Genomic DNA, 16354 nt, shown 5'->3' with positions numbered 1-16354 from the left:
CTGTCTCAAAGTTAAAAATTATTAAAAAGGTTTGGGGATATGGCTTAGTGGTAGAGCACCTTTGATTTCAATCCCCAGTACCAAAAAAATTAAAAAAAAACAAATAAACAAATAAAAAGTATTTTAAGAAGATTAGCAAAGGGCTAGAACTGTAGATGCAACTTAGCACAGGCACATATGACACAAGGGCAAACTATTTGGAATTCAGATTGTCTAAGAATATATAAAATGAACGGCTGTGCGCACAGTGGCACCCACCTGTCATCCCAGTGGCTCGGGAGGCTGAGGCAGGATGATCATGAGTTCAAAGCCAGCCTCAGCAACTTAGCGAGACCCTAAGCAATTCATTGAGACCCTAACCCTAAACAAAACATAAAAAGGGCTGGGGATGTGGTTCAGTGGTTAAGCACTCCTGGGTTTAATCCCAGTACAAAAAGAAAAAATGAACAGTCAATATACTTATCCAAATATAGTATATAAACACTGCTTTTAAAAAATAAGAGTAAGAGAAGCAGGTGAATTATAGAGAACCTCTTTATATTCCAAAAAATGTTTACAAGAGGCCAGAACTTACATGACAGATAAAGAGAAAGATGGAAAGTTTCAAAAAGATTAAAAGGAGCATGTCTCTTACATGGCAGTCCCAGTCAGTTAGAGAGGAAAAAATAGCAACTGGAAATTCCCATTTTTACTTTCAGAATTAAGCATTTTAATAGTTATCAGCTACAAAGATTAGAATTCCTTTTGAAAAGCACACTTTAAGTCCAAATTTTCTTTGAAAATGGGTAAAACACTTCTTCTTAATTTTCAAAAATAATTTAAATTTTGAGCCTCAATTTTGAATTAGAGGAAAAGTTTGAGAGAGGGAAAAAAAACCCTACTTCGAGCAAGCCTCAGTTCACTGGATCTATGTCACATTGATTTATAACAGTTATTTCTTAGGGGGGAAAAAAAGAACACACAGATGCAAACAATTACTCTATTTTTGTAGGCAACAAGTGAGGTGGGTGGTAACTGAGAAATTTTTTTTAAATCCTGTCACAATATTCTGCTTTTTCTTAAGAAACCCTCCTCACACAACAAACGTTTGCCACATCAGAGAATTTCCAGGGCCTGAAGCACCACTTTGATTCCAGACCGCTGCAGGCATTAGCAGGAGGTAATTAGGGTAAAAAGTTCAGCCACAGTTCCATGTCTAGAGTCCTGCCAGAAATAAATTTCCTCTCTATTCACTGGTTTCTACTGTACCCTCCCTAAGAATCATATTGAAAACACATTTATCTTTGTAGAGTTTGTTCCTCTTCTAATTAACTTTATGGCGTTTACGGCGTTTGATAATTTAAAATGGCCCCAATCGTAGCAGTCCTATCTTTATTAGTGGAGAGGTGTGTTATAATTCCTATGCTGCTGCTTCGTGGGACAAGCGGCTCAAGAAGGGCTAGCTGCAGCTGCTCTCCTCATGCTCTCTGTTCATCAGACACATACATATAATTTCCTTGTTTGAAAAAGGAAACAAAATTGACAAACAAATGTATTCAGAATGTGTTCTTTCAAGTTTTGCATGAAATTCACTAAGCAGAAAATGAAGCTTGAAAAAATAATAGAAGAAAAAGAAAATATAATAGGAAATATTACTTTACAACGTGGAAATTTATTGTCTTCCATTTTTTTCCACAGAGAAAAATATGAACTGCTACATTTAAATAAGTGACAGAAATCTACATAAGCCACACATTTGAGTGTAAGTTAAAAAGAAAAAAAAAAACTACAAAGGGGCACCCTTGTTCTGCATCCCTATCTGCACAAGTGCCCACACCCTAAAATGCCAATTACTCACTATTCTAACCTTCTTAGTGTATGATATTTGAAAAAACAAAAAAAAAAGATGTTAATAAGATTATGTTAATGAAAATTTTTTAAAATAATTGTTTTTGAACAAAGAATAAAATCAGTTACAATAAAACAAAGACAACATAACTCAAATAACTTGTTTTGGGCTGGGGCTGGGGCTCAGTGGCAGAGCACTTGCCTCGAACATGTGAGGCACGCACCAGATTCAATCCTCAGCAGAACATAAAAATAAAGAAATAAATATATTGTGTCCACCTACAACTAAAAAAAATTTTTTTTAAATAACTTGTTTTTTAAGAAAAGAATTTTCAACAAAAACTGAATCACGGCTCTAGGATATTGGAGTAGTTTTGACAACTAAGCTGTTGAATACAGAAAGTTTATTTTTTAAATAATAGTAATCTGTCTGTAAACATAAAATAATTCTTCAAATGGTTCATAATGTTTTCAAGTTTTCCACCAAAGTACAACTACAAAAGAGGTTTTTGCATTTTTTCAAAAATCCCTTCAACAATTTGGCACTCAGTATCCTCAGGTATAACTAACAACACTGCACAGAGAAATGAAAAATTGTCCCCCTGCACCATTTTGCACAGAATACAAAACGCAGGAACTTAGAGCATCACAACAAATTTCTTCTACCATATCACTTGACTAATCTTTCATACAAAGTAACTACCGAGGACTTCCTATTTGACCTTTTCTCCCTCATGGTCTGAATGACATCAAGGATTTTTGTAGCTTCCAGGGAGTTTTCCAACTAAATTGTACCACAGAATTATATTTTGTACTCTTACAGTTGGATTTATACTTCTCAAACAGAAATACTATTTTAATGTGTTCAATAACTAGAATACTAGAAAATTAAGAAACAAGGGCATATATATACTATACATGACTAAAAAATGACAAAATATACACACAGGATTTCAAATCCCATTTTTTTAGGCAATCTCATAGGATTCATGGTATTGTCAACATAAGAAATGACACACATTTACTACATTGTTTTAATTATATTATAATTCCATGTGCTGGCAAAAAACAAAGGTTCATAGAAATTATTTAACAAAAGATAACTATAACTCAGCAAATTCACTCCTACTTATATATACAAAACAGAAACGAACACAAAAAAAGTATGGGAATGTTTACATCAGCACTACTCATGTCAACCCCAAAACAGCAACTATGCAATTGTGCGTCAATAACAAATATCACTGCTCTCTCCAGCACTATCTAATCATCTACCATTTTTTACATAAAATTTACCACCATACTATACGTTATACTTGTATATTTATTGTTATACTCTCTAAATTAGACTGTCAGCTCTACTAACACATTGATTGTCTTTATCATAGACAAGGGTTTCTTAACCTTGACCCTGTTGACATGATGGGATGAATAACTCCTTTCTGTCAAGAGTTGAGCTGTTCATTATAGGATGTTTAGTGGCAATCATTAGATATGGTAGTACCTCTGTGTCCCACACTATAACAACCAAAAAAGCCCCCAAGTACTACCATTTGTCCCTTAGTGACATTTCTCTCTTCTCTTCTTCCCCTCAAGTAAGAAATGATGACTTGATTACTACTATTAAAGAGTAGCAGGGCTGGGTTGTAGCCCAGTGGTACAGCGCTTGTCTAGCATGTGTGAGGCACTGGTTCGATCCCTGGCATCACATAAAAATAAAAATAAAATAAAGATATTGTGTCCATCTACAACTAAAATACAAATTATTAAAATAAAGGTATTGTGTCCATCTACAACTAAAAAAAATATTTTTTAAAAAAGAGTAGCTCACACCAACCAGGTACTTATAAGTATATCTTGAAATAATATCAAGTCCTTTCATAGAAAAAAGGGGGGGAAGCATTCATATCAAGCAGTTCCTTGAGATTCCTTTGTAAATGGCAGTCTATAAGATCTAGAGCAAACATTCACACAACGTATGATCATCCCTTACATTTTTTTAGATTCTCAAAAATGTGTCTGAAGCAGCATTAGAATCTACTGAGTAAACTGCATCCATATAGTTCTTGATTATAAGATTTAATCCCTAGCTAAAGCAAATTACCTTTCTCAAATCCCAATATTTTGATACAAGAAAATCTTCAAGTAACATGATTGAGAATTCATAATTTTATTCTAGCTGAACAATACAAAGCTGTATTTTTAAAATCTCCCCTGGAATAGTGGCATATTCCTATAGTTCCAGCTACTTAGGAAATGGAGGTAGGAAGACCACTTGAGCCCACAACTTCAAGACCAGCCTAGTCAACAATGCCAGACACTGACCCAACAACAACAACAACAACAAAGGTCTTCCAAAAAAAATAAGTTATTTGGAAATTGTCATGATTCTCCATAATGAATTGCTTAATTGTCTACCTCAATTCTGCCTTTAAGATAATCATAACACAACAGTGATCTCTCTGCAGGCTGATTCACTTGTACATGCCCCGTTCCACCAGAAGTAGGATAAGCGTGCCTGTCTGGAATTCCACAAAGTCAGAGTCTATGCAGATGTTCTTTCCCTTTTGGTTTTCCTTTAATTTGCAAATCTTGTAATCTAAGCCTGAAGTTGACTGAACCAATATTTAAACCAGTATAGCAATATCAGCCAAAAACTCAATCTGTTTTCTATTTATATGTCAAGACTACATCCTCTTTGGTGGCTGAAAAAACTGTTGTTTTGAAATGATTACACAGTGAAACTGCAAGCCCTTTAGTAGTTTTATGAACTGGTTCTAGAAGGAAGCTTTGCTTTTAGAGGGTCTTTAAGTTTTAGAGCGAAAAAAAAAAAAAAACAACTTTGAACTCATGACTTTGCTTTCATATTTTTAACTATTACCTTAAGCTATATTATAGCCAAGTATCTCCAAAGAAAGTTTATTACAAACTGAAGAGTTCACTGCTATTCAAAGATACTTATTACACAGAAACATACTTCTTCTACTGAGGGAGGGGCACGAAGGATGTATTACAATGGGGCATGAGAAAACTATTGTGGATGATGGATATACTCTCATTATCTTGATTGGAGTGATGGTTTCATGGATATAAACAGATGTCAAAATTCATCAAACCATAGACTTTAAATACGTGTGGTTGATCATGTTTCAATTATACCTCAATAAAGATGTGTGTGTGTCTGTGTAGCTTTATAAATATATGAGCTTCTTCAGGGAATATAAACAAAATACAAATTTCCAATGAAAGTAAAGACTCTTAGATACAGCATTGGATTAGGCCATGAAGACTAACAAATCTGTAGAACAGGCACCAGAAAAGGTGGGGCAAAGCCAAGTTTCTCCAACATTCATGGAGGCAAAGTTTTCACCTCTACCTGCAGAAACAGATATTTATATATACACAAAAACAATTCCTGACAAAAAGTATTCCCTGGCTTCCCTTCATATCTTTCTGACTCAAATGAAATAATACAAGGTGTACCAAATACATAAGACTATAGTAAAAACTTAAAAACTGCCTCATTAAATCCTCACAAGAAGCACAGCAGTGATATATTAGGATCACTTTTCAAAAAGGAAACTGAGCCTCAGAACTGTCTAATTATTTGTTTATATAGCTCATAACTCATATCGAGCCCTGTGCAACTCTAAAACCAATGTTCTTTCCATTATTCTATATTTCCATCCACAGATTCAAGACTATCAATGAATATTATGGAGTACTAATCTGAACGTAAACCTACATGTAAAGAAAACAACAGAATACAAAATCAAAGCCTGACTCCTTAAACATAAATATCACTGTAGGCAGTTCCTGTGAAATTAACAATACAAAAGCTGCTACTGAAGTCCCAATATCTCCATAATATCATTACTACCACAATTTGCTTTGTAGACATCTTTCTTCAAATGTACACTACTCTCCTCTGATGATCTTTCTTTATGTTAGGTCTCTAGGAAATCCTAGAGAGAAACTAAAGTTGATATACTCATAGCTCAGAAGAAATGAAAAACAAGGATTAGATTTAGTTCATGGGAAATATACCTTTGCAACATTGCTACATGAAACATACCCTAGAGTAAAATGGTTAGAAACATCCCATTTTAATAAATTTGCAGATAATTTATTAACACATTCAGAATTAGATGATATGGAAGCAAACCTACCCCAAATACTCTCTTCTTTTTGACCTTACCAGTTGCAATAGTATGAATGTGCGTGATAATATAAAAAGGAGTGGGTTTTAGGAGATGATTAAGCCCTAGTGAATGGGATTAACTGTGGGGAGCCACTCTGAATGACTCACACCTTCCATCCTGAAGTGAGAGGCTTTGACCATCACTACATTCACTACATTCGTAGTGATCTGGGCATCGTCCAGGTACAGGAAGTTGACGGCATGTCTTCAGATGTAGGTGATGCCCCTTGGGTTGAATTACACTCACTTATCCCTTGTAATCCTGCCCCTTCTGGCCTTTTTAGATGGAACTTTCTAAGAATAAGGGACCCCCAATAAAAGCCCACTTCCGAACATGTTCACTCTCTGGCCAGCGTCTCAGTGACTTTCTCTTGCTCTCCTATTTGGGGAGCCTAAGGCCAAGAGCGGAAAAGCCATCTGAAGCTTGTTTAAAGGTAAAGTGTGTGTCTGTGTTTTATTTGGTGTCCCTGGAAATACACACAAGCGACCTTAAGTTAGGCTGCCTGCCCAGGTTGGGGGCAGCAATTAACAACCTTATAAGTAAGGTGGACCTTTCTTGACTTTTTGCTGTTTGACAACATGGGGTTCAAAATGCTATATGGGAATCAAAGACTGAGAACACTCACCAGACATCACCTTGACTTTAGAATTCCCAGACTGATGGTGGGCAATGGTGGCACACACCTATAATCCTAGCAGCTCAGGAGGCTGAGGCAGGAGGACTGCAAGTTCAAAGCCAGCAAGGTGCTAAGCAACTTAGTCAGACCCTGTCTATAAATAAAATACAAAATAGAGCTGGGGATATGGCTCAGTGGTTGACTGCCCCTGAGTTCAATCCCTGGTACTAAAAAAAAAAAAAAAACTACAGAATTCCCAAAATGAAGAACCGTTAAGAAATGAATGATTCCTTTGTGGTATTTTGTTATTGTAGCAGAAACAAACTAAGACACCAAACATTCTTTGACACAAAATCTTACAGAGCAGAACAAAAGTTTCTGAGATCTGATGACAGCACATGATAGTCTATATTAAGCTTTAGGCTCTTTTCATTTGTGATCCATATAAACAGCATGAGCTGAGCATGGTGGTGTACACTTGTAGCCCCAGTTACTTGGTGGGAGGCAGGAAGCAGGGTTTGAGATGGAAGGATCACTTGATCCCAGAAGTTCAAAGCCAGACTGGGCAACATAGCAAGACCCTTTCAGTTCTACCATTTTTGCTTCACACACTTGGAGATATGTGTACAATATAATAATATGCAAGATGTAGCATCAATATCCATGGTTAAATAATTACTATAACACATTAATAAAAGAGAAAAGTAATTAAGGTCCACGTAAGTACAACAAACCCACATATTTTTACAATGTTTTTAAGAATGTGAATATGGCAACCCAACTTCAAACATCTTCCAAAAAAACAAAACACATCAACAAGCAAAGTAAATGAAGTCACACCTAAATTACATCACAGCTTAATTAGGAGAGAGAAAAATCACCAACTTTAAACAACACGTACATGTGTATGGAGCAGGGATTATAAATACTCAATATTCATCAAGCCTGCTCCTAAGCTGGCACCAGAGTCAAGCATGGATTGCTTGGAAAACAGAGCATAACAGTCAAGTGGCAGAGCACAGAATAAATCACCTAGAATTTACTCACAAGAGAAAGGGATCTCCCTGTGAATAATAAGATGGCTGGCCTTCTTTCCATGTGGTCTTTCACCTTCACATGATATTGATGATGTTAACAGAGCAAGACCCAATAGGAGAACATTTACCAAGGTCCCACTTCTGCTATATTTACAAATATATTATTGGTAAGAAGTCTCACAAATAAGCTCATTTTCAACTGAGAAAGGACTGCATAAGAATATTAAATAGATGTCATCTACAAGTGAGATTCTTGGAAAGTGTTACTATAATAATTGAAAACAGTGTATTTTTAAAGTTGTAAGATATGAAATTCTATAACTAGAAATTACTGCTTTGAACAAATTGGCAATAATCTTCTCTTGAAATCATACCTAGAATACTGTTTTAATTTATATTTTTTTAGTGTGAAAACCATTATGCAAAACAAAATGTAAAGCAGTATAGTTTTTCAAGAGCTTTTATGTAAGGCAAGGTAACTAAAATAAGCAACTTTTAGACATGAAACAATATTACGAATCAGAAATGCACAAAGTCAAGATGGGATAATAATTGGAAGATAGTAAGAATTTAACTAATTAAGGATTAAGAATGAAGAAAAAGGTTAAAAAAAAATGAAAGATAAAACTATAATAAGCCTGGAACAGCAACACACGCCTGTAACTCAATAACTTGAGAGGCTAAGGCAGGATGATCTCAAGTTCAAGGGCAGAGAACAACTTAGTGAGACCTGGTCACAAAATAAAAAATAAAATTGGCTGAGGATGTAGCTCAGAGGTAAAGCACCCTGGGTTCAATCCCTAGTAGCAGAAAAAAAATTGATTCACATTTTCAAGAATACTTATAATTACAAAGACTGAGAATGTCAAGCACTTCTGAGAAAACAGAGGAACTGGAAATTTGTCAGAAATGTACAAAATCTATAGTAACAAAATAAGTCAGTGGTGATCATGGGAAAAGGAGTTGGGAAGAGCCAAAGGGAAAAAAATATAGAGAAATATGGTGAAACTTTTGAGAGTAGTAGATATTGTGGCAATGGTTTCACAGGTGTACACATGTGAAAGATATTAATTGTGCACTTAAAATATGTATACCTCATTGCATGTCAAATACCTCTCAAAAATATTTCAAAGTATATATACTTTATAGACTTCCTTCTGCAATGATTCTGAATTGGAAATGATTTCATTACTTGAAGAAAGTTGCATTAATAAATAAAATTCACAGAATTTTAGTTTTTTATGCTTCAATTTCACGGCAACTAAGTATCAAGCACATTAGTTCAACTGAGTGCCAAAAAAAAAAAAAAAAAATAGAAGAAACAATATTCTTTGTGGCTCAGAATGACCATGTGATCAGACTTAAAAATGTGTCTCCTGGTCTTTGTCCATTTTGTTCTTTCCTCCAAACTTAACAGTCCCAATTGTTCCTTTCATCTTCATTCCATAAAAGTACTTTACTGGGTACTTACTTACTGGGTTTTTATGGGGTTTTTTTTGTACTTTTATTAACACTTCTCTTTAATGTTCTAATTTTATATTGGAATACTGTCCTGAGTACCAGGTTGTATAAACTTCATCATATGGATTGCATCATTGGTCTCTGCATCTTCAGAGTCCAGCCCTCTGGCTTCTAGCTGTGTTTACTTTGTAGAAGACATGTAGAGAAATGAGAATATGTTTGGAACAACCCTGGCTGCCCTGCTGTCAGGTTACTACAGGTTAGCTGAACCCTTCAACCACAGGCCACAGTTCCTGCCAATAATACCCTTCAGATGGTTCTCACTGATGTTCTGATAACAACTCTCCTCTTACTTACAAATGATATAGAATTTCATCTCCCATTTATTTCTTTTCATTTAAATTCTCAAAATACACAATTTGAGGACATTATCTGAATTCTGCACATATTTTCAGGAATGCATATATCACATGAAAGTAAGACAACTGTTTAAAAAATAAAGTCCTTTGTTTGGTCACCAGCATATAATCATTTCAGTAGACTGAGTACACTACTTGGGTGTGTCCATAGTTCCAAAGCTATATTTTTAAATAAATAAATACATAAACAACTTTCCCATAGTTATAATCTTACATAATATTTATCAATTTATACAAATAGACCACTCTTACCTCTACTTAGATTTGTCCACTGTATATTTTAAAACTGTATTAAGTATAAATTAAGTGAGTAATGCTCTGGCTCCCCGCATTACCCCCATATAAAAACTAAAAATTTGCCATAGTATTAAAAGTGAACAAGGGTCAAAATAAATGCTGCATTTATACATTTATGCTAGTAACTCTGATTTATAAAAGAGAATACTAACATTTCCAGATAAATGAAGAATACCCCTCAGCCACATGAGAAAATGTAATTAGTAAATAATAGTATTATCAACTTATTTCCATAAGATTTCCCTACATCCATAATCAGATGAACAGGAATCATATTTATCTTGCATTGAAGCCTTGATAGGTCTAAGATTATACAGGGTATGTATCTCTTCTTGTTTGGTTGGTTTTGTATCAGGGATTGAACTCTGGGGCACTTAACCACTGAGCCACATCCCCAGCCTAGTGCCTCTCTAAAATGCTGAGTCTGGCTTTAAACTCACAATCCTCCTGCTTCTGCCTCCCAAACCGCTGGGATTATAGGCATACACCATCACTACCAGCACAGGGTGAGTATCTCTTGTCCAGAATTCTTGGGACTAAAAATGCTTCAGATTTAGCATTTTTCATATTTTGGAATATTTGCATAGACTTTACCAGTTGGATACCCCTAATCCAAAAATCCAAAATCTGAAATGCTTCAAAATTTTAAAATTTTTGAGCATAAAAGTAGCACTTAACAAGTTTCAGATTAAGAACATTTGAACAGTACTAAAATCCAAAGGCCCACAAATCATCCATGTTATAGGATACCAAGTGGTTCAGTAATCGATTGATTGATTGCAATGCTGGGAATGAACCCATGGCTGCTCTATACTCCTAAGCCCTTAATTCTTGAGACAGTGTCTGAAACTCACAATCCTCCTGCCTCAGCCTCCCAACTAGCTGAGATTACAGGCATGCATCTTGACATCTGGTTTACAAACCCATTCTTTGGGCAATAAAAAGAACCACAAAGCCAAGACAGAGTGATTGAAGAAAAGCCAAAGTACCTACAAAAAATTCTTAAAAAAAAAAAAAAAACCACAAGAGGGAAGGGAAATGAAAGACTTGGTGCTTGAATTTGATGCCAAGAAACCATTGGAAAAGCCCTTATCTATTAGCAGCAAAAACTGGAAGAATGGTATAGGCCTTATTTTGGTGCCTGCATAAATAGTATTGGTCTAAACTATGATTCCATCAGCTATCAGATATAGCTCAATTGGTAGAGTGCTTGCTTTGCAAGCACAAGGCCTTGGATTCAATCCCCAGCACTACCAAAAAAAAAAAAAAAGGTAAAAATCAGTCAAAATGAATGCCAGGATTTTGTATAAGGGCTCTGAGGTATATCATGACAAAAAGAAAAGTCATATTCCAATTCTCCCAAGCAATCTCCTTCTACTTCTAATTAATATAACCATTAGTAACTTAACACAAAAGTTGGAACTTTTTAAGGTTTCCCTTTCCTCCTGTGCCATCCAGTTCAAAAACACTTCTTTTTGTGGAGCTTTCACTCTTCTGCAGGTAACAACAAATTCTGACTTCCTCATCATAGCTTCCCCATTATCTGTGGCTTCCATTCTCTCAGCTCCCTTGTAAACTTATCAGCCCCCTCATCTTTTTTGTGCTGTCTTGAACATGGTGCTGAGTTCCTTAGTTAATTTACTCTTTCACATTCCTTACTCCTTTTTGAGATGTTTTGAATTATTTATCATTATACTTTCCTTTAATTCTTTAAACACAGTTCATTTAGTTTTTACAATATATTTGTAGAAGCTGCTTTAAAATTTTTGTCTCCAATATTTAACATCAGGAGAGAGTCAGAGGACTATTTCCATTGCCTGTCTTTTTCCCCCATTATGCCACACTATTTGTTTCTTTTAGCATGTGTTATAATTTTATATTTAAAAGTAGGCATTTTACATGATAGGGTACACTAATCCTGTATCCTATGAAATGTCTTCCTCTACAATGCGCAGTTAATGATATCTCTACTCAGTTTTATTGATTCTTTTTATTCTTGCTTTAAGAGACAGGCTGGTGTCAGGGAATTGTCCTTCTCCCTATGTATCTTCAGAGTCAGCCAATGATGAGATGCCTTTGCCAAAGCATCTGCACATTCATCCATGTTCAAGTCTACCCAGATTTTTTTTCCCTGTGCCTTTTATGGCTCCATACATTCATGAATCCTGAGCTAATGACTGAAGCTGAAAAAGTCACTGGTCCTCGAGATAAACATGCCCTCAAGATAGTAACCTCCATCAACACTGTTGGTAGACATGGGCAACACCTGACATTTCAAGTTGAGTGAGCATCTTTCAACCACAGTAAGGCAGTACTGGGCTGGTCTGCACAACCTTCCTCACTCTGGAATAGCCTCCATATCTACCACGCCTGAAAGGGGGATAACTTAAGAATGGGATGGAAGCTGCAGGCATGAATGCCACAGATTACCACTGTTATTGTGCAGAATTCAGCAACTGCTGAAACCTAAAAATTTTCAGATTCTTGTATGCCTTTGTTGAGTACCAGGGCATGGGCATATATATTTTTACCTGTGTAGATGACCTTACCTCTAATTCATAAACTTTCATCATTCTTAAGTCTATTTGCTCCATGACCATTTCTGTTCCATGATCATTTTATAACCTACTTTGGATGCCCTTCTTACTCTTCTGTATCTATTGCAATACTTCCCATTCATTAAGATCCAGCCAGTGTCACTTCTCCATTAGGCCTTCTGCCATAACTCCATACATATTTACCTCTCCCTATTTTGAATCTCGTATGCATCATAATTTCATAATTATTTTTCACAAGTTGTACTTTCTTTTCAGTCACATCCTTACATCTTTGGGGAAGGAAATTAGGTTTTCAAGCTTTGGTTTTCTCATCCCATATCTGGCAGAGTACTTTGGTACACAATAAATTTCCAAAGGCCTACTCATACCCAAAATTTGCACTGAAGAAATTTGTCTAGTAGTACATGAAGTTAAAATACATCCTTATGAAGCAATAACAAAGACTCCATGATCAAAACATGTTATATCATTAAAATATTCGTGCCTTTTCCAAAGCCCCATGATCTACATAGACTGAGTTGAAAGCATTTGTCATAGATTTCCAGTTGCCAATCTAATATCCATTTTTATCATCTTCTTACTAATAAAACCATAATGACTTTCCAACTTTTTTACAGCTGAGTTCAGTTGAAGGAAATGCAGTAACTGAAAAGACAGTGGCCATTTGAGATCATTAGGAAAAGGAGTCACATTAAAAGAATGTCAAAGCTAGAAAAGAACCTAGATCACTAATGACATCATCAAAACATTTCACTGTATCGGAACTGCCTATCAGTAGACTTCTTTTTTTAATATATATATTTAGTTGTAGATAAACACAATATTTCATTTATTTATTTATTTTTATGTGGTGTTGAGGGTCACACCCAGTGCCTCATACATGCTGGGCAAGTGCTCTGCCACTGAGCCACACCCCATTATCAGTAGACTTTTAACTACAGAAAGTGTGTAGGTCACTGTAACTTTACTAGTGGCTAAACGTAATTTCTAACTGGAATTATATAGAAAAAAAATCAATAACAAAAGGATGGCTAATTCAATATAAATCACAGGAAAGATTATTATTCCCATTTTACATAAGGAGGAAATAAAGAAACTGACTTCAAAATAAATAACAATTTGTCCTCTTAGTCCACAGCCCTATTACTATTACAAATGCAGCCTGCATTAAATTAAGCACATGGCTGCTTAGATTTGAATCCACAGGTTAATTGTGTGAATCCAGTGCCTTACTTATGCTGCACTATGAAAGAAGAACAGAATGGCACTTTTTCACAGTTCTGCAATAGGAATAAAGACAAATTTATGCTGTCTTTAGAGCTGACTCAGGCACATGTTACTGCACCAATAAATGTTAGTTACAGTTAATAATTTTTATTCTATCATAAAAATGACATTATTATTAGCTAATAGTAACATCAAATCTATTGTATAAAGACATTCATAACAATGACTATACAGAAACACATAAATTTAAAAATTTTTTCAATAATGGCAATCTTTTATTTAAAGACTATATTCTTATTTATGACTGGTTTTCTTTTGCCTCCTGCTATCACTCTATACGTGAAAAAATACTGAGCAGGGAAATAAAGAATTCAGTGGCTATATCACAAAACCCTAAATATGTTTTACTTCCTTTCTCTTTTCTCTTATGGGAGCTTAGTCTTATGATTTCGAAGATTTTTAAGACATCAGAGGTTCCATTCTGGAATAAACACACAAATTTGTAGTAGCTGATTCAATTTATTTTTTTAAATTTCCTTACCCGGAAGATCCAATGCTCTTACACACACCAAGAAGGGGTCTTTTTTCTGCAAAGTTATCACATTTTTGACCACCTGTAAGGGAGTATAAAAACAAAATGTTAATTTTGAGAAGTGTTCTAGTTAATTCTCATTATTTCATGCTTTAAAACATTTACACAAGGGCCAGGGGTGTAGCTCAGAAACAAAGTATACGCCTCGCCTATGCAAGGCTCTGGTTCAATTCTTAGCATCATACACACACACAAAAAAAGTACTAATATAATTCATCATATTGACATTTCAGCAAGTGAAGAAAGATTAATTAAATCCTACACCTAATCATAAGAACAATAGAAAACCCAATTCTGATTATTTAAAATAATCTACAGCAAGTATCATAGGTGATGGTTCAGAATAGTCCCATTCAAATTAGCAATGACACAAAAATATTCAGTGTTGCTGGTCCCATCCAATGCTATACAAGAATTCCTAGTCTACATAATAATAAATGAACTCAATAATATTACTGGATAAAAAACTGATATACAAGCAATAAACAGAAAAAATAAAGTCAGGAAATACAAGTGGCTTTGAACCTTATGAAGAAGATTTTCTTTTTTTTTTTTAATTTTTTTATCTTTATTTTTTTATGTGGTGCTGAGGATCGAACCCAGTGCTCACGCATGCCAGGCGAGCGTGCTACCACTTGAGCCACATACCCAGCCCTGAAAAAGATTTTCAACCTCACACGTAAGAGAAATTCCTTAAAACTATAATGATAATGGTGCTAAAAAAGTTTAGGACATGCCACACTATAATATGGTGCTTTAAAATATTGAATATTTTAAGCTAAAGGCACATGAAAAACAGAAGAAAGGACACTCTGATCTTCCCTTTCTATGTGAAAGATGCCCTCCCCATGCCAGGAAGAGGGCAATATTCTCATCACCAAATATCAAGAGTCAGGATAAGGAAAATCCATTTAAAAATTTATTAAACTAATCCTTATCTTTCCAGATACTCTTCCACAAATGTCACTCTTTGCTCAACCTAGTATATAAGCACCCAGGCGTAGTCACTTCTTTAGGTCTTCATCTTCCTGTGAGAAGTCTATTGCACATATAAAAGTTTTAAATAAAATTTGCATTCTTTCATCCTATTCATCTATTTTAATTCTCATACTCATATTCAGTCAGAGACCCTGAGAAGACAGAGGAGAAATGTTTACTCCCCTATAATATTATAGTTATATTTGAATATTCTTTACTTTTCAAAATAAAAAATAAAATATGAACCAATAAACTGATGTGTTTTCTGGGATGTAAATCAAAATAATGTGGAGGAAGGGGGAATAGATGATAATGAAAGAGGGTTAGCCATACAAAGATGAGCTTCACAAGTCATTATACTTTGAATAATTAAGAAATTTTCCAATTAAAATTTTAGTTTACGGGGCTGGGGCTATAGCTCAGTGGCAGAGCGCATGCCTAGCATTCATGAGGCACTGGGTTCAATCCTCAGCACCTCATAAAAATTAAAATAAAATAAAATAAAGGCATTCTGTCCATCTACAACTACCAAAAAATTTTTTAATTTAGCTACATTGACATACACTGACATTTACCTAAGAGCTTATTGGAAAATCCAAAAGTTTGATCAAATTCTCTCACTATATTAATCAAAATTATTATTCAAATACCCTTTAAAGCAAAAATATCACTGCTAAGTCTTTACCCTACACGTATACTTTGACATGAGAGAAATAACTTTTATAAAAGTTTACTCACTACAGCATAATTAGCAAATGACAGGAAAATGTCAAGTGTATAATGGAATATTTCCTATATCTGCAAAAAAGAATGAAATGCCCTCCGAGGTGAAGTGGTGCATGCATGTAATCCCACCTATTCAGGAGGCTGACACAGGGAATGACAAGTTCAAGGCCAGAATGGGCAACTAAGTGAGACCCTATCTCAAAATAAAACAAAAAGGGATAGGGATGTAAATTAAAGGTAGAGCACTAGTGCTTTCTATCCCCAGCACTATAAAAATATAAATAAGAATAAAGTAGTTAATAGAAACATGGAATGAGACAGAAGATACAAAGCAGAAAAGGTAATACATACAACAATATGAAGAGACAGAATAAAATACAACCTTGTATACAGCAGACAAAACAAGATTAACTG

The 16354-nt window shown here is 34.9% G+C and overlaps 1 protein-coding gene across 9 annotated transcripts in view; it reads right to left on the bottom strand.

Moving 5' to 3' along the window:
* Nucleotides 1-16354, bottom strand: part of Bcas3 (BCAS3 microtubule associated cell migration factor) — a 575514-nt gene that overhangs the window by 481725 nt on the left and 77435 nt on the right. For all 9 annotated transcript variants that reach the window (XR_011705010.1, XR_011705011.1, XM_071603381.1 and 6 more), the window contains exon 7: nucleotides 14186-14258. Coding sequence is in view for 7 of the 9 variants with exons in the window: in XM_071603381.1 (XP_071459482.1) it covers nucleotides 14186-14258 (73 nt within the window). In the remaining 2 variants the exon portion in view is untranslated. The remainder of the gene's footprint in view (nucleotides 1-14185; nucleotides 14259-16354) is intronic.

The sequence above is a fragment of the Marmota flaviventris genome, chromosome 17, assembly GCF_047511675.1.
Source record: "Marmota flaviventris isolate mMarFla1 chromosome 17, mMarFla1.hap1, whole genome shotgun sequence".
NCBI lineage: Eukaryota > Metazoa > Chordata > Mammalia > Rodentia > Sciuridae > Marmota > Marmota flaviventris.
The sequence above is the reverse complement of the archived record's forward strand: the minus strand, read 5'-3'. Positions and strand labels throughout refer to the sequence as shown.